Source organism: Calonectris borealis, chromosome 1 (assembly GCF_964195595.1).
Source record: "Calonectris borealis chromosome 1, bCalBor7.hap1.2, whole genome shotgun sequence".
NCBI lineage: Eukaryota > Metazoa > Chordata > Aves > Procellariiformes > Procellariidae > Calonectris > Calonectris borealis.
Genome location: NC_134312.1, coordinates 88,961,244 through 88,979,358, shown reverse-complemented (window position 1 = coordinate 88,979,358; position 18,115 = coordinate 88,961,244). Strand labels below are relative to the sequence as shown.

Here is an 18,115-nt window from a genome sequence, read left to right as displayed (position 1 = left end):
AATGACACCCTGAGTGCATGGCAATTGATTTTCTGCTGACACTGCTAAAAGTAATTTGCTTCTGCTTCCAAATGGCTTGTTTAGTTGCTACAGTGAACTCTGCAGAAAACTCTCCAACCTGCAGCTACAGAGGAGAACAGTAAGTAGAACCTATTACCTGTCTACGTGAATAGATTCCTAGTCCATGAGTGTGCTGCAGTCACAGTAGCCTGCAAGAGCCTCGCTGCCACACAGGTCACGCTGTTAAGTTAGACATTTTTCCAAGACTGGCTTGGAAACAAGGCACTGATGGCTTGTTTTCACATGCCTGACCATAGCTTCAAATTAGAAAAGGAAAGTGAGGAAAAGGTGGAAAAGCAGCATTTAAAAATTTCTATACGAGAAGAGTGACATCCTCTGACGCTTCAAGGAGTCCTGACGGACACTGATGCAGACAGGCAGCGTCCCCCATCAAACTAGATCTTAACTTCTCTGGCGTTTATATCGTCCCAGTGTTCGGATGATCTCTCTCAAAGATGCCTTTCCCATATCCTTCATTTTCTTGCTATAAAATGGAGGCCAGGAAATTGTACAGTCCAGAAATCTGGCTTCACTGTCAATCCCAGCTGCACAAGTTAAAGGGTTGGAACAGATTTGAGGTGTTAAGTTTTAAATTCACATTCTAGCACAACAGGAATTCTGTGCTTTACAGGATTTTTACATTTCTCTGTGGGCAAAATCAAAATGATGCCCTGAGAAGTCTAGCTCAACTGGGAATGAGACACAAGTTCCTCTGTCACAGGAGAAACTGCACTATAATTGTGAAAACTGTAGAAAGCTGCTGGGAAAAAGGCCAAAGCCCAAGCAATGCCTCGTTTTCTGCTGAGAGTTAGGGAAGTGGAGTTGTCCATGACCTGAGTGGACGTATGCCTGTGTGTATGTGTTTGAGGAAACAGCAAACTCACCACTCTCATGCCAGTATGAACTGGGTGGGGGAATTCCTTCCAGCAGCCAAGTCACAGAACTGGCCACGTGTGTGTGTGAGGAAGCATCACTGTAACGAGGCATCTAGAATGAGAAATAAATGAGAAAAACATTATAGCAATTCTATCTTCTGTTCAAACTCTGCCTGTGCTCTGGTCTATACTCCAAAACCACTGGTCTCTGGGCAACAAAATCATTTGGGGCAGCAGATCATTCAAACCCTCCAAACAACTTCCTAGCCCTTATTCTTCCTGCCTTCTCTGCTTTTACAGAGAAGCTAAGCAGTCTTCATTACCACCAAGCCAAGGCCACCCCACCAGCATTTGTTGTGTACCCCGCTCTACGCTTACTTCTGCACTGGGAAGTAGCGCAGATGGAAAGGCCATTACCAGTTCCAGTGCGGCACTTGTACACCCACAGGCTACGGGGCCAGTTTCCACCACGAACTGGTGTAAGGCAGCCAGCCTTTAAGAACGCAGCCCGGGTGAGTGGTAGCGCGTGGTGCTCAGGCGGCAGCTGGTTCACTTCGATGACAGGGAAGCTACCAGTTCTGCCTAAGTTTTCTGCTGTACCTCACGTGGGTGGCTAACATTGCGAAGATCCCCATTACCCGGATTTCAGTGTCTTCAGGCTGGGGCTAGAGTGGCCCGCTCGCTTGTTTGGGAATCAATTATAAAAATTTAAGAGCAACTTTTAATTGCTAATCACGATAGCACACCCAGAGAGAAAAGTGTCTTCAACAAGTCTATTACACAATGCCTGACTGACTTTGGCTGCCAACAGTCTCTAGCTTAACACCGGGGGGGGGGGGGGGGACCTGCCAGTAGATTTCCATTTGCATTTTTATGCAACAGAGAAATCAGAATCTAGCATCCCTCAAACTTACAATTTTTAATACTTAAACTTCTAAGCAACTTTTCCTTAGTACTGCTCATCAAGTCACAGCTGTATCTTGCTTTCCACTCTGACATATTTTACATATTTCCAGACAGTTACAAATTACTGTTTCTGTTAAGTTCACCACTTCTGACTATAATTATCAATTTTCTTGTAGTCTGTAGAGATCTAAAAAGTTGTATATGTTTGTATATAGAACATTCTATATATATAAATATATATATGTAATGTATATGTTGTATAAGTTTGTTAGTGCACACTGTTAAATGCTTTCTATCGAGATTACCATGTATGTGGAAAAAACCTTCACTTAAAAACTTCAATGAGGGAGGAAAAACTCTTGGTTGATTTATTGTGAAATGAGGGGGAGTGTGGGATTTTGAAAGGCCTGACCTGAACGCTGCTGAAGGTTGTTAGTGAAAGGAATAAAGATGCAGCATTCCCAGCAACGAGCACAGCATCTGACCTGCCTTGCTGTAAGAAAATTGAGGACACAGCTATTGCTGGATGTTGAAATCATGTGCTTTCACCTTTCCCACTACGACAGCACCACCTCAAGCAAAATCCTAAACTTAGAGGCATCTTCAACATCGCAATCCTCAGTTACAATAGTTACAATTTTCCAGATTGGCTGGAAATATTTGTTCAAATTAAAATGCTTTTTGGATATCATTTGGATATCATTTTTGGTATCATTTGGATACCCTGTTCCCTCACATCCTTTTTTACAGGAGCTCTCTATCACAACACATCCAAACCCAGACACACAGAACTTCCAACAGCACACACACCCCTCTGGCTTTGACCAGATGTGTTTGATCTTATGCCCAGAACTGTAGGTAGACAGAGTATGCAGAGAAAATACATTAAATTAGATTATTTATATGTTTTCAGAGTTGCCAATCTTCAATGAAGTACAAGCTATTTTATTTTAAAAAAAAAAAAAAAAATCCATCGCTACAAATCTTGAATTAAAAGACAAGATAAAGGAAAATTTGAGAATCAGGTTTTGTTTTGTACAATTACCTGTTTTCTAAATTTTTTTTTTTTACAGTTCTACAGTTCAACTATTTACATTAATTAGACATTCCCTATATTACCAGAATATAGCTTCTTACACAAATATTTAACAGAAATACTCTATTTACTACACAGTGTATAAAATTATCACATATAGAAATTGTCTAAAACAATTTACATATTCCTTTTACAGAAGCCCTTTCATACCACAATGTGTGCAGTATAATGAAGATAAGCATACAAAAATATTTTTTTCAGTATATGATTTAAGAAGTGAAGAAAACATTGCAGCTTACATAAGAGCTGTTCAACCTCAGGACTCCTCCGTTTGTAAACCATGTGTATTGTAACAGAGGCAAAAAGTCAGATTTCATTTAATTATGCCCCTTAAATACCCCGCCCCCCATACATCATTTTTAATAACCTAAAGGTGAATTCAAGCACAGTATATTTCAGTCTCAAATGTTTTTTTGCCTTGGTATGGTCTTAGTAAGAACACACTCTCTCTCATTAAGGAACTACGTGTGGCCATCTGTAGTCAACTCGTCATCTTAGGTGTATAAGCAATAGTCACGTAAATGAGTGTTTCCATTCATGTGTTCTGTTTTGTGATTAAATCAACAAATCAAACATTGTACTTTTTTAAATAGCAACCAATATTCAGAAATGTGGACAGAATATGTGGGGGTTTGTTAACAAGTCATTACCTGTATCTCAGAACGAAGGCTAATCTGGGGTGAACCACACACTCCTGCACTAACCATGTCCTGTTTCCACAGGTGTCCTCAATCAGCGTCACAAAAGGAAAACTAAGGCATCTTTAACTGAGGCTGTTTCCAGTCCCCCGTAACAACCAAAAAAAAGAGGGAAAGAAAATAAAGAATTGATATTAGCTGGTGTAGATCTCTCTTTTTTTCCAACCTCTACTCCTAGATTCTTTATAGTATTTCAAAGGTGCATGGTTTATGTAAAGCCTTTGGATGAAGTTCACATTAATCACTCGGGCATACGGAAAATGCAGCCGCGGTTGTTGCTGGGGGGGGACGGCCACCTCCCTTCCTCCAGCAGCTCACGCAGGGACACAACCTGGACCCCCGCTAACGTTCCTATGCTTTGCTGCAGGGAGCTCACATGGCGCTCATAATCATAACACCAGTCCCCAGCAATATTGGCCTTGCTCCCTGGGCGTCTCAGCCGACTGAGAGCACCCTTCGCGTCCCTTCCACTGCAGGCTAAAAGCAGTCACCTACAAGCTGAAATCTCAGAAGGGCAGAAGTGAGCTCGTTTAAGGGCATTTACCAACAAGATGATTGAGTTGCGCTGCCAGGAGAGGCTCAAGAACATCAGCCGAAGCTACTGAGCTTCCAGCTCCCTCTTTTCAGCTACGTATTTATAGGAAAAAACAGCAGGAAAAACTCTACTCTCTTCTTGAAGAAATGCAAATGGCATGGGAGAAAGCAAAAGGACCAAACCAGATCAGATGAGGTGTGTGTCATCATTTGTCACCCGCCTCTCTCCCACCACTGCCCAGCTACAAGAAAGCGCACAGAGCACTTTCAGTAGGCAGGGATAGAAGGAAAGCCGCAGCAGAAAGACCACGGCAAAACCAGCTTGTGGTCCACACGTGAGGAAAAGGACCAAGTTGCTGTATCAAATATCAACGGCAGGAGTTCCTGCTACCGAGTCCGGGGAAGTTCTGCCCCGTACCAGTAGCCAGCTGAATCTTGAGACATTTTGACAGGAAAGCAGGTATGAAGCGAATGGAACAAGGCTGCTCAGCAGCCGAAGGGGACAGGCTCCCCCTGCGAGGAGCTGGGTCAGGCAGCTTCGCATGATGTGAAGACAAGGCGCTTCTGGTGACCACAGGACTGGGTCCCAACCCCGTTTCTTCGGGCAGACAGACACCCACTCGCTGGTGCGGCAGCCAGGCCAGAGCAGCGCAGGGCACAAGGCAGGCACAAGGCTGCAGTAGCAGTTCCGTGTACACCGAGTGACAAGGCTGCTGTAACAAACATAACTCCTACCCTTTCTGCAGCGTTCATCCATCGTCTTCTTGGGCTGCTGGACCTCGCGCGTTAGTGCAGCGCCAGCTAACAGAAGGCAGAAGCAGACTGCAAAGAGAGACACTCAAACAAGCTGAGGAACAGAGAGCGAACACAATCACATGCATCCCATCCTGTCTACGAGAAGACAGAGAGTAACCTGCACTCTGGTTATCGGGTGCTGAACCAGAAAAAAGCCCAGTTTCCAACTACACACAGGCCTCAGCCCATCAGAGGTGGGGGGAGGGGGGCCACAGGCAAAAATAAGTAAGTAATGCGAGCAGCCAGCCTCCTTCTACCAACTTCAGAAAATAACAGGTACCCTTTTCTGCAGAGTTCTAAGCAGTGCCTCTGCTTACCTGACCGAAGTCCTCTTCTGCTTCCCCTGCTTAGTCTCACAATAGTTAAAGTCTAATCAGAATTAAGGAACCTAAATAGCAGCAATCAGGCAACAGCTCAGAGACAGTTCTAATATCATGACTCAAACGCCACAGCTGCCTCGCTCACAGAGCGGTGGCCACCTTTTATCTTCTCATTTGCTCCAAATTACTGCTTAATTAAAATGAACTCATTGAGTTTGTTTAGCAAAATAAGTTTAGTTCTGTGTCAATCATCTTATTGATTAGCATCACCCCTGTCTAGAGAGCTTGTAGGGAAATACGCATGAGATCCATCCTTCTGAAATGCTAAAGACAGTATGCGGGAGGAAAATATTGTAATGTGCCAAAGAACAAGCAACTCAAATTACAGCAGCTCCGGTGAGGCCTGAAATACAGCACAGGTGTGTCACCGCATGACACCCAGGGACAGGAAATCATTAGGCCATGTGAATCGATAATGAGTCCAACCCGGCATCTTTACAGGCAGAGCACACAAATGGTCAGACGGCAGGGTGCCGGGGCTCAGATCTGTTAATAACAAAAGCTTTAATAAGCTAAGGAAAGAAACAACTGCCTATCAGCCGAATGCTGTGGATAAAGAGCTCAGTCATCAGGTGACAGATGTGGTAGAAAACCACAGTACAAAGTGGGCAGGAAGGAAACAAAAAGTCAACCTAAAATGAAATCCAGAACAGGAAAGAAGGCCAAGTCGGAGCTGAGAAGGGCAGTCAAGGCATTCTCGCCTGGGGCTGTGGCTTGATACCACGTGCCCGTTTTGCTGCACAACAGGCAGGTGGTGGATCAGAGCCCAGGATGCGGCCTTTTGTACGCAGGCCCCATTAACAGCTTTTAAAACTCACCATGTTCTTGAAACCTCGGTGCCGGGTACTTCTGATGTCAGGGTAACGGCCACGCCAAAAGCGCCGCATTTGAAGTTAACAAGCTTAAGCACGCTATCAGGCTGTTGAAAGCCAAGTATGCATCCTCTCAGATCAGGCTATAAAGGCAACTTCAAAAGCACGCTTCTTAAAAAGGATCCAGCAGAAGTTCAGAAATGAAATAATAATTAGGGGCTTGAGAATTTCTCACAGGAGGCAAGAATGGAAAGATGAAGATGTTTACATTAGAAACTGCAGAAGAAAAGACATGATAAAATAATTAGAGGAATAAAGAAGATGACGGGAGGCACCTGTCCTCCCTTTCTTGTAACATACAAGGGCCACATGATGTAAATGACAGAATTCAAGGTCAGCCATTCCACGAAGTTAACAAAAACAGCTGAACTTGTATAACCATTGCAACCATCTGGAAGGGAAACAAAACCACGTGATGTGAGGTTTAGCCAGACCAGAAGGTATTAGTGAGGAGAGTAATGCCGAACAGTGGCAGGTTAATTCCCTGCGAGCTCCGTCCTTGCCCCCTTTTTTGAAGCACCAGATCCCAGCAGCTGACCCGAGTCAGTTGCAGGAACAGCTCAGTCTGACAAGCCCAAACTCCCAGAAAAACTTTCTGCCTGATCGTAGGGGTGGAGTCAAAGGCGCTGCAGCAAAGCACAGGGGAAATCTGCGCAGTTTCTAGCGAGGCTACCAACGGGCAGGGTATGAGGCTTCCCTAGGAGACGGGTCTCTGAATGAAGAGCCACAGGTCACCCACCACCGCTCAGCGACACCTCCGTAGCACACCAGACCTCAAACACCAGCCAGGCTGTCACTTCAGCTGGCCAGACTGAGGGTTTGGTTTTGGTTTTTTTTTTTTTTTCCTTCACAAAAATACGAATTGCCGATAAGTTTTTAACCAACAAACTGAGTTTCATTCTTTAAAAAGGAATATTTTTGCTGGTGATTTTGTGTTAACTATAAAAGAGTCCAAACACTATCCCTCTCAGTTTGCAAGGTAGCAGTAGGATGAATTATGGCAGTCAGTCACCAAAATGCTTTCCTAAAAGTCGGAGGCCAACCAAGCACCAGTTCCACTCACTGGGAACGCTGCACAGCTGCTCAGTGAGAAACCCAGCCAGCTGTAAAGCCATTCCAGCACCTGAATATCATCAGCAAAATTCAGTACAAAATGATCCTAGCAGAGGACTGTAAAATTTAACATTAAGTGCAAACACAATGACTTTTTTTTTTGTCCTATACACAATTACACACAAGAACTGCCAAGTTATCTTTGTGCCTTGTTTTAATGAAATAATCCAGCTCATTTCATATGTAATAAATTCATTAGGCTTTGGGGTTTTACTTTAAATTACAAGATCAAGCATATTTTAACAGAATTCATTTAAATACTGCACTTCCAGCAATTAATAATTTCACAGTTCTGTAAACACGCTTCACTGCGCTGTCTGACCTTTGAAGGATTTGGCTCGGTGAATTCATACCAGCTTCCACGCCACACGTTTCAGAAGGCAGTTTGCAACGACGTCTGTAAAAACACAGAACAGGAGGATCCCGCCACTACGCTGACCCGTGCCCTGCCCAGTCCATGGTGCCTTCCACCTCACCACATGCGAGAAAGCTGCATTTCATGTCAGAGCTCCAGGTCCTGCAGGTCTCCCCAGCTAGGTCCAATTTTCACTTTAACGTTCAGTTTTACCGAGAGTTTGATGGCGTTTTCCATCTCATGCTTGACAATCTGAGCGACCTACAAGAAAACGCAAAACATCAGATGTACACATAACTTCAACGCTCTGTTTTTCTGTCAACAGCTGGGGTGGACGGACAGCTGGAGTCCTCTCCTGCGTTTATTTGCACTGACTTACCACTGATGGGAATGCAACCAAACATTTTAATCCTGATTAGGGTTTATGAATGGAGAAACTATATAAAGCCAGTAACATTTTATGCAGCACAGAGTTGTGACTGGTTCCGCATCGTTTAAGACTACTTAGAAAAGAGGCAAGATTAAGTTTCCATTAAGCACTTGAGAGTCCTGCAGAGTCTCCTCTTTCACCCAGATGAATAATTTTAAGTGTTTCGTGGAGTCTGTTCTGAAAACTTCAACGTACTGAAAGCAAGACACAAATCCAATACACCAGAAGCAAAGAACTATGTTCCTCCTCCTTGTGTCGGCCTGAGAGGCACTCTGTGAAACACAAACTACAAACCTCTGGGAAAGCAGATCACATTCAATGCAGGTGCTAGAAATACTGCCCAGGTTCCCCCTCACCGTTTTGCTGAGGCAACTCCAACATTTGCTGCCCTCCAAAGGTATTTCTAAGAAAACACTCATTTAAGTACACAGTTACGGGACCAGAAGATATTTTTGCCTGTGACTTTTTTGGATTGTAAGAGACTGGATTTTTTTTCCTGACTGTAAATACCTGCCCTGGATAAAAGGACTCTCTTTTCTACCCCAAGACCCACGCGGAGTCCAGCCTGTCCTGACTGCTTATTTGAATGAATCTTTCAATCCACACGCATCCCACAAACCTTTCCGCAGCAGAATGAAAAGAGACTTTGAAATTACTGTGATCCCTCATCCCAGCTAGAGGCCACTGTGTCAGAGTAGGAACTATTCAAGCTTTCTGACCCTGCCATGCATTTTGCTAATTCCCTCACAGGTACCCACAGTAGAAATTCCTCCACAGTCTTCACTGGGGAATGGAGGAGGGGATTTGAGGAGATCAGAGCACAGGAGTTTACAACAGTATTAAGAACTAGGGGGAGATTTGTCTTCCAAAACCCTACAGCCTTACATATCACATTTCAAAATGATCTTGATAACCTAGAAAAATGCTTTGAAATAGGACGTAATTCAGCACAGGCAAGTACAGAGCAGAAAGAAGCAGGATAGAGAACTAGGATAGAAATAATCTACTGTTCAAAAATAGGATGAAAAATAACTGCCTGGGCAGGAAGAGAAATGGTGTTATCTGAGATTAAAAACTGAACAGGGCTTAAGCAAGGCACAGTGTTGTGAGAAAGAAAGCAAATGCAATTCTGGAACACAGAAAAAGAAAATGTTGCTTGTGTGACACAGAGATCAATTTTCCACTCTATTCAAACCACTGCAACCTTGATCAAGTTTGGGGCCCAGTATTTCAAAAGAAACCATGAACCATACAGAGGGAGATTCTCCGAGAACACCCACAGGTCCAGCACACACCACCAGTGAGGAACATCGGACTAGGGCTGCTGCACCTACAACAAGGGACAGCAGCTGCAGGGGAGACATGAAAAGCTGCGTGAGATTCCTGGGGAAGCTGGCGGGATGAGACGGGACATTTGCCAGCGCCCTGACCTGGGGGGCTTTGGGCTCTGAATTTGCTGTACATTAAGCAAACAGCATCGTTTCCAGGGTTCTCAATGGTCTCAGCTAAAACACGCTTGGAGGAATACTGGCCATCTTAAAAACATAAGTGCAATGATGCTGGGAACAAGCAAGCAGTTTAAAAGCATCTAGCCTTTGATTCCTAATCTAGCCCATACCTTTATGTTCCTACCTGACTCCAGGGTCAGCTCAACAGATAGAAGGTCAAGCCTCCTTCTACCATCTTTGGCAATATTATCACAGTCTTGCTATTTGTGATAAGCTCTGAAAGCTCCCTACCTTCACTTTGACATTCTGCACAGACTAGGAAAGCTCTGATGCCCCCGGCATTTCACACCTTTAGCACAAGAAAAAACAAGTATTACCCCAATGCGGTCTTTTAAAAGAGGCAAGCTAGCTCACTGATAGACTGCAAATGAGAACAGAACGATAACTAGCGCTGTTTCTCTTACAAACCATTTGTAAGGATACCGTGACGGGAACACAAATTCCTAGATATATGGAAAGATATTTTTAGTTTTCTTTTGTGCACTTTAGCAGCTGAAAATAAGCTAGAGCCAGCATCAAGCATGTGACCAAACTAACTTGTCTGAATAAAAATTGCTGTTGCAGCCGAGAAATACATGATTTACAGTATAATAAAGCTTTAGTGCCAGCAAGATGAAAAACACCTCACCAAAACAGAAACCAAGAAATGCTCAGTTCTTTTTTCCTAACAGGTATATTGTAGTTCAAAAGGACTAATTAATTCAGGCCCTACTTTGAATGGGGCCTAAGAGGGAGAGACTTCAAGAGATGCTTTCCAACCTAGATCTTTCCACTATAGGATAATTCTAACGGTGCATCTGAGAGGACAGCAGGCAATATTATCACAAAAAAAGATCCTTTCTGTCCCTAAAAACAATGAATCAAGAAGTGCCCTGTTGTCTCAGCTAGACAGAAATAATTGAAAAACAAGCAAATCTGGCATATACAAAGAAAGTCTGAGTCTAGCAAACATGTCTTGCGTACTATGCTGTTTTAAGTGACTGCCCAGAAAATCTATGGACAGAAATATATCTGAAGGAAGGTAGAAAAGCTGGTAATAATTGCCCTTGAAGTTGAGGTTGTTCATGAAAAAATATAATACAATAAATAATAAGCAAATCCACTCACTTGCCCTAGTTCTTCTGGGGACGCCATGATAACTTGGGAGTCAGTATCTAAAGACGTAAAAGCCTATACTCAGGGGATTCCAGTTTTCTGGAAAGAAAATTAGGAGTCTTTTCATCCCTAAAACAGCCTGCCTGGATTGAAGCAGCAGATGTCTGAACAGAGCTGGCAAAACGAACAGAAGCTTGAGCTGAGATTCAAGAGAAAAATATTAAACCTTTTGTTCTTGATGAAATTAAAAAAAAAAAAATATGTTCAGGCCAGTCAGTACTGAAAGCTGTCTCAGACTAGGAGTTACTGCTTGCCATCAGGAAATGCCTTTTGTCATTAAAGATGTGTATGTGCAGAACAGAAGTGGGAGAAAGACATCCCCAAGCTATGGAAGCATGCCCTGGGAGCCTTCCTGCGATTGTGCTCAGGACTTGGGAAAACGCTGAGCTGCCAACATACGGCTAAAACGCTTGCTACTGAAAGCTGTCACACAGACACTGCTACGCCCAGGCACAGGAGCACCTACACGGTGGTAGAGCACACACAGAGACATATATGCACATGACAGGTACCTTAAATCCACACAGCACATTTCTTACATCTACCAGGCTGCTAACCAGCACCATAACACTCCTACCTGAAAGACAGGTAGGTAGGGAATGAGGAAAGAAGTACCAAAGCACAGAATCCTCCTTTCCCTACACAGAGTAGAAACCACAGCTGTAACAATACGCATTCTGAGTTAGGCACCAGAAGACATAAGTGTAAACAGGGAGGCAAAAATATCTCCAAACGAGGAGAAACTTCCCCCTACACCTGTCAACAATATTAAGCTACTTCACTCATCAAGTTGCACAAACTGCTGTTCTAAGCTGCAAAGCACACGTTGGAAAAATGAACTTCAGCCATGGAGATGGCTTGAGTCTGAAAAGAAAGGGAGCAAGAATACAAACATCATTTTTCATCCAATTTAACATTGTTTTCACAGACCTTTTAGCACACAACGAGAGAGGATCCAGGGAAGAAGAGCTGAGCCCCTAGAAGGAAGGCTTGTTTGCAACATCGTAATGCAGTAGCTAGCTGAAAAAGCAACTGCACGGCTGTACCTGGATGGCATCGTCCTCTGCAACTTCATAGAGGAGCTCATCATGGAGTTGGAGGATGAAGAAACCTCCGCTGATGGGATGTAACATCCCTCTGTTTCTCTTCCTCGCTAGCCTTCCTACACAGGTGAAGAGCACAGTTCATTAGATACCATTATGCAAAGGCATGTTTCCTGTAATTAAAAAACCTTCACACATTCCTAATGCTGAGAAAAAGAACATGCGGAACTTTAAAATTAAAAAGCCCATGCCTACAGATAAAACCATAAAACGTTACTATTCTATCAATATTTGTACAGCTACTGAGGGAAAAATGTTAATGAAAGGCATTTTAGATACAAACATTTCAGCCTTACATTCTAAAGATATGAATCACAACAGAAACAAGAGACAGTTGCGTCTCCTGAACCATCTGTTTAAAAGCAAATTTTAAACAAAATCATGTCAAGTTTAATGAGAATTTGGTTTACAATGTTCTCTCTGGCAATGAACTAGGATTCTGCTTTTCTTCCAAAATCATTTTAGTGGCTAGTCTAAAAAGGCAGTAAGCCTCCTCTGAAATGCAGTTATCTGAAACTGTAGCTACTACTCCTGATTAAAAAAAGAAAAGAAAAAAAGAGCAGTTTTTGAATAAACAAGTAAGCAGCTAACAAAAACAGGATCCTGGTAGGCCTTGCCTGACAAAAATGAAACAGAACAAACAGTTCCATGGTAAAAGCTTTTTTTTAAAAAAATAAACAAACACAACCTCACACACACAGACTCAAGAGTTATTTATTTCTCAGGTTAACTACAGGAGGACCCCAGTTCACAACTACAGGAAGGGTTTCACAGCATCATCAGTTCCTCACACAAGCCTCACACTGAAGCAGAAACGTTGAAGAAGCCACATGATGCAGGATCCTTCTCTGATGGCATAGGCATTTATAACTTGCTGAAAGAGAATTCCTTCCAGTTCTTGAAACAGCTAGTATCAGAAGAGGAAAAACTGTCACACATGCATCTACTCGCCTTCCTACAATTGCGTTGGCAAAAGGTCATTAGCTGCTGCTCCTGGAGGGGGTGGGAAGTTCTGCCAAGCACATGCCTTCTACTCATACCAGACCTCTGAATCTTGCCCCTCTAAAATAAGACTGCCTGACATATTTTTAGAGGTTCGGCAATTAATTATTTAGTTTTTCTTCTCAGTCCTACAAATCAGACTCTTCACATTAAGACAACTTCATGTTTCAGGTTGAAGCATAAGAACCATCAAAGAAACATAGCACCCCATTCCTTAAGTTGTTTTTCTAAAAATATATGACTGATGAACAAAACACTGTCTACATTATGCTAAAAAATAGTCTTCATAGCACTCTTCTGGGAATGAGTACCCCAGCACAGCTTTGCTATCTGCAGCCAGAAGAAATTTATGCTAAGTACTTCATATAATACTCTTGTGGAGCCTCTGTACATCAAATTCCAGTCAACAAATTCCAGACTTAATTCTAACCAAAAAATGTATTTTTGGAACTAGAAGTTGTTCCACTCGATCTCTCCACTGCCTTTGAAGCCAGAGAATCTGCTCATTTTCTCCTTCCTACTTTTGAACAATTCTGTGGTGGCATCACAGACCATATCACATATGAACTCCCACTGCCAGCCTTTGCAAGATCTGCTTTGAGGCAATTGGGGTTTCCGATCACAGCATCTGCTTTAGTTTGTGTCTTGAGCAGACATTCTCCCTCCTTCCTTATGACTTTTAAACACAGACTCATTAAACACAGACTTAACTCCTGTCAGGAAACAAAACGTCTCCCACCCCTAGCCCAAAGGCCCTAACTCTTTTTTGCAGGCAATTTTTTTTTTTTTTTTTAAATTAGTAACGCTGAAAGCTTTGCTCTAGTGTGCAAGGAAGAGGTGAGCATACCAGTCTTATCTCTCTGGAAGGAGCTCTCCAGATGTCCGTGGGACTTGATCACAGAGGAGAAAGCTTCCAGGCATCTCTGAATGTTCACAGTGGCTGTTTTGACAATGTCTGCAGCAGATCCCTGAACAGTTGTATTCACAGCCTGTCGCTCTGCCTAAACAGATATATTTGTTCTCCAAATCCACCCAAAAAAATAAATCAAATCCAGCATGCCACATGTACGTCATTAAAAACAATAAATACATGGCCAAATACAGGCATAGTAAAATCTCCAGATAAAGAGTTTGTTATATCTGCCTGAAAGAAAGAGACATTGTAGACTAGCTTCAGACATAAAATTTCTCCATGTGACTGAGAAGAGCCACAAATTCCACCAATTTAAAATGAATTAATATCAAGGGTAATAACCTGCAAGAGTCACAAGGCACAAGGAGAAGCATATACACATGGTAACATGTTTCAGGAGGAGCAGAAAAATCTCACAGTTAATCCAAGTATCGTGAGACACTTCTGCCTATCTTCAAAAGCATCAGGAATGGATAACCAAAGGCAAGAAACTGGCCTTCATGGACTAATAATCTGGTCTACTGCCAGTTGTGCAAAAACATACCAGACCATACTATGACACAATAACATTTTTTTTTTCCACACAAGCAACGTCCCTGCTAATCCCCTCCTCAGACAAGAAAACTGTATTCAAAGGTTCTTCTCTCTTTGATTAGAGCTGAAATGTGTGCAAAAAGTCATGAGGAAGCTGAAATGAAAGTGAAGATAATTCATTAACTGGTCTTTAATATGATTTTCAAGTTGAACAGAAGGTGCATCTACAAAGCTTCATGCTGAAGTATCCTTCAGATTAAATAGTCAAATAATCTCCAAAAAAAGTTTTTTGAAAGTCTCCTTGTGTCCCTTTCAACAACCTGGAGTACAAACTCCCCCACCTCCTCCCTCTTCCACTCTAGTCTTCAATTCCACATGACCTGATCCAGCTTCCTACTGAGAAGGATAATGCTTCCTCCCCACAGAAATGCACCAACATCTCCCCAGGGAGTCAATCCACTCTTACTGAAGTAGAGTCTATGACAGATGTGTCCAAAATGACCTTGAAAAAAAATAATGCCAGTGCAAAGGTGTATAATAAGTAAATATTTATCTAACAAGTTTGAGTAATTTTCCTTGGAGGGGAAATAAGAAAAGGAACAAACACCCAAAAATACAGGACTTAAATGCTCTTTCCTGTTCAAGTGCTGACAGCATATAACATACAAAGACTGTGAGTGGGAGCAACTCAGCCTGAAGAGTTAAAGCACATCACTGTGTGGAGGCTTTTTAAAATCATGTCCACTTATTTCAATAAATTACTCACTCCAGTTCCTACATGGGAGATCTGAAGTGAGGTTAGCACAGTGATGACAGCTGTACACCCAGTCACAGAAGACTTACATCAAGCAGACCATGACAAAAGCTCTGTTATTCAGAAAACAAATGAGGGAACAATGAACTAAGTGAGAAGTGAAAGGTCGTGACCAAGATGGTTCACAGACCCTGTAAAACCACAGATACGGATATGCAAAGAAATCTAATACTTGGGGGGGGGAAGAAACTGCACTCAACATACATGAGCTTTACTGTAGGGGTTTGGATCTTTGATAGCTGGCAGGTATCTCCGTCTTCCCAGAATGGTCTGCACAAACCCATCTCTTCTGCAGCTCCTCACTGTCTCCCTCAAGAATTTCTGAATCCCTGTGAAAGGAAAGAGAAAGTTTTCCCTCATACAGCTGACGTTCCATATTAACATCTCACTGGAGTCACTGAAAATGGTCTGGAACACCCAAGCAGCACAAAGGTAATTCTTTAAATTTCCTAGGCCCTGTCAGTGTACAAGGACACTCATGCAGCCTATTCGCAGCTCTGCTGGGAAACCTATTAAGACTTCTGAAGTGGAAGAGAGTGCATAGCGTCAGGATATCTGGCTGTGCACAAGGAGGTAGGAAGTCCATTCTGCACAGTGCCCAGGCACAGAGGATCATACATGTATTATCGACAATGGAGAGGTCAGGACCTGGACCAGCACTGGAGAGACAAGTAGTAGGAAGGGAGTAAGTTGAAAGCAGAAGTCGGAGCCCTTGATGCCTCAGGCTGCCTGTCTTCAGACTGAGTCACTTCAGATTCTAGGATGAAAGAAACTCGGCCACCTGCACTTTGCAAAGGAAGGAGTGAATCCACTGAGGGTGTTAAAAAGAAACTTAGGTCAAAGAAAGGTGAGACAGGGAAGAGTCCCTTTCACTGCAAGTTCAAGTAACAAGTGCACTAAAGTGGAAAAAGTTAACTTCAGACAGTTTCCTTCCAAGGTTTACAAAATATAAAACATAAAAGGAGCTATTCAGGATCACGACTGATGGCATTAGTCAATTCATCAGGTATGTAATTTAGCATGTCAGCCTGGCAATCCATATAAGTGAAAATTCGTAAGTGAAGTTACAATATAAGGTACATTGCGGAGTTTGTATGCATGCACATGTACCAAGGGGGAGGAAGCAGGAAGTCATTTCTAATGGTCACGAAGGAGACACTATCCAGAAATTACTGGAGACTAAACAGACTCTCAATAGGACACCATTTCTCAGCATCTGTCTCCTAAAGAAACAAACCCTGAATCTTCAGAACATAATTTTCCAGCTCATTTCCAAGTTTTATGATTAGAGCTAGCTGTCTCTCATCCCATTTGCCCTCCATTCATTTTCTGATTGCAGCTCTATTCTTTCTATAGCTTTCCTAAAAATTAACATGCTTCTTAGAAATGCAACAATGTCTTTTTACAAAATATGGGAGAGCTGCTCTGAGCAGCTGGATAAAAATGTAAGGGTTATATGCAAAACAGTTTAAAACTCAGTGAAAGCAGAAGACAAGAACAGAAGAGAGAAATGGTTATATTTAAAAATTATAAGAACGGTGGTCTAAAGTTGTATTGCATATCCTTTAAAGCTGTGTGTTTTAATAAGAAAAAGTGTGTTTCTTATTCAGAAAGTTAAGAGCTTTAGAATGAATCCCCAGGGCTTATTAATTAATTAGAAAACCAACAAAATAATTCATGTGCAGGATAAAACATTATGGAGTACTAAACTGCTGTGTTCATGCACTGGACTTTTTCCAAAATGAAAAGCTTTTTCAAAAGAGATAGGAGTAGTACAGGGCTGAGACAAATTTAGGATTTGAAGAGACATGGAGAGAAGGGATTAAAAACAACCACCACCACCACACAGCTCCCAAACAGCCATATCCGAACCTGTGTATCTTGATTTGAAGGATTCAATGTAATTGGCAGCTTCATTTTCATCAATCCCCATCTGCTCGCCTAAAGATTTTGCTCCTATTCCATAGATGATTCCATAGCAAATCTGCCAGAGGACAGTGTGAAGAACCGCAACCATATGGTGAGCCATGCAGAGAAAGCAGAGCCAAAACAAAATGTGATTCATGGGAAGACAGGCGTATGGGAACAAGGGTGAGCATTCAAGAAAAGATACTACCTCTGAGTCCAAGCCATTCATGCTGTTTTTCTCCACCCTCATCCCCAAAACCCAGAGAGCTCCACTTGAAACTTATTGAGAGTGGGAGGACATACAAAGCAACTACTGAACAATCACAGCCGAACCCAAACAGAAAACCGTACTACTGTGACTCCCTGGTGTTTTGAACACCAAACCTTTCTGCCCAGAAAACTGCTGCCGAATTCTTTTTCCTAAAAACTACCTGTTTAGCTTGTTGCCTGGTCCTATCTCCAACAGCTTCAGGATCAATCATTTTCCATTCTGCCGCAATGCTCTTAAAGACATCAGTACCCTTGTTCAAGGCTTGGATGAGTCGACAATCACAAGACAAATGAGCAAGGATCCTCAGTTCAAGCTGAGAATAATCAGCAGCCAAGATTAAGCCACCTGAAGTCAACAGGGTAGCAGAAATCATTATTTCATAAATTACTCCCAACAACATTCCAACCAACATTCCAGCAAGAAGGACTGAAGCTGTCCTTGCACCTTCTGCTCTGAAAGTTTTCCACAGCCATTTCTATGCAACCTCAGTCTCTGTTTTCTTGCGAATACCATTAGCGGTTGCTTCTGCCACTGCTGAAAGTTGTGCCAATAAACAGTAGAAATTAAATCAGACAAATTCTTGCCTGTCTCCCCAGTGCCCAGGCTTGCTTGCTTTCCATCCAGCCCCTACATCTAGAATCCATCAAAAACACACAGACAAGTATCTGTGTAAAAGTCTAGCACCTGATAGGAATGACCAGCACAGAGATCAGACCGGCAGACTTGTACTGAGCCAGGGCAGGCAACATGAGAACTGACATTTGGATAGAAATAACACTAGATAGAGTGCAAT

The 18,115-nt window shown here is 42.6% G+C and overlaps 1 protein-coding gene across 1 annotated transcript in view; it reads right to left on the bottom strand.

Moving 5' to 3' along the window:
- Nucleotides 1-467: 467 nt before the first annotated feature.
- The window catches only part of POLQ (DNA polymerase theta), a 59,500-nt gene continuing 41,852 nt past the window's right edge, over nucleotides 468-18,115 (bottom strand). Inside the window, exons 24-29 of the mRNA XM_075166301.1 lie at nucleotides 17,483-17,667; nucleotides 17,016-17,127; nucleotides 15,348-15,472; nucleotides 13,730-13,883; nucleotides 11,824-11,939; nucleotides 468-7,945 (exon numbers count right to left, since the gene is read on the bottom strand). Of these exons, the coding sequence (XP_075022402.1) occupies nucleotides 7,832-7,945; nucleotides 11,824-11,939; nucleotides 13,730-13,883; nucleotides 15,348-15,472; nucleotides 17,016-17,127; nucleotides 17,483-17,667 (806 nt within the window). The 3' untranslated portion in view covers nucleotides 468-7,831. The remainder of the gene's footprint in view (nucleotides 7,946-11,823; nucleotides 11,940-13,729; nucleotides 13,884-15,347; nucleotides 15,473-17,015; nucleotides 17,128-17,482; nucleotides 17,668-18,115) is intronic.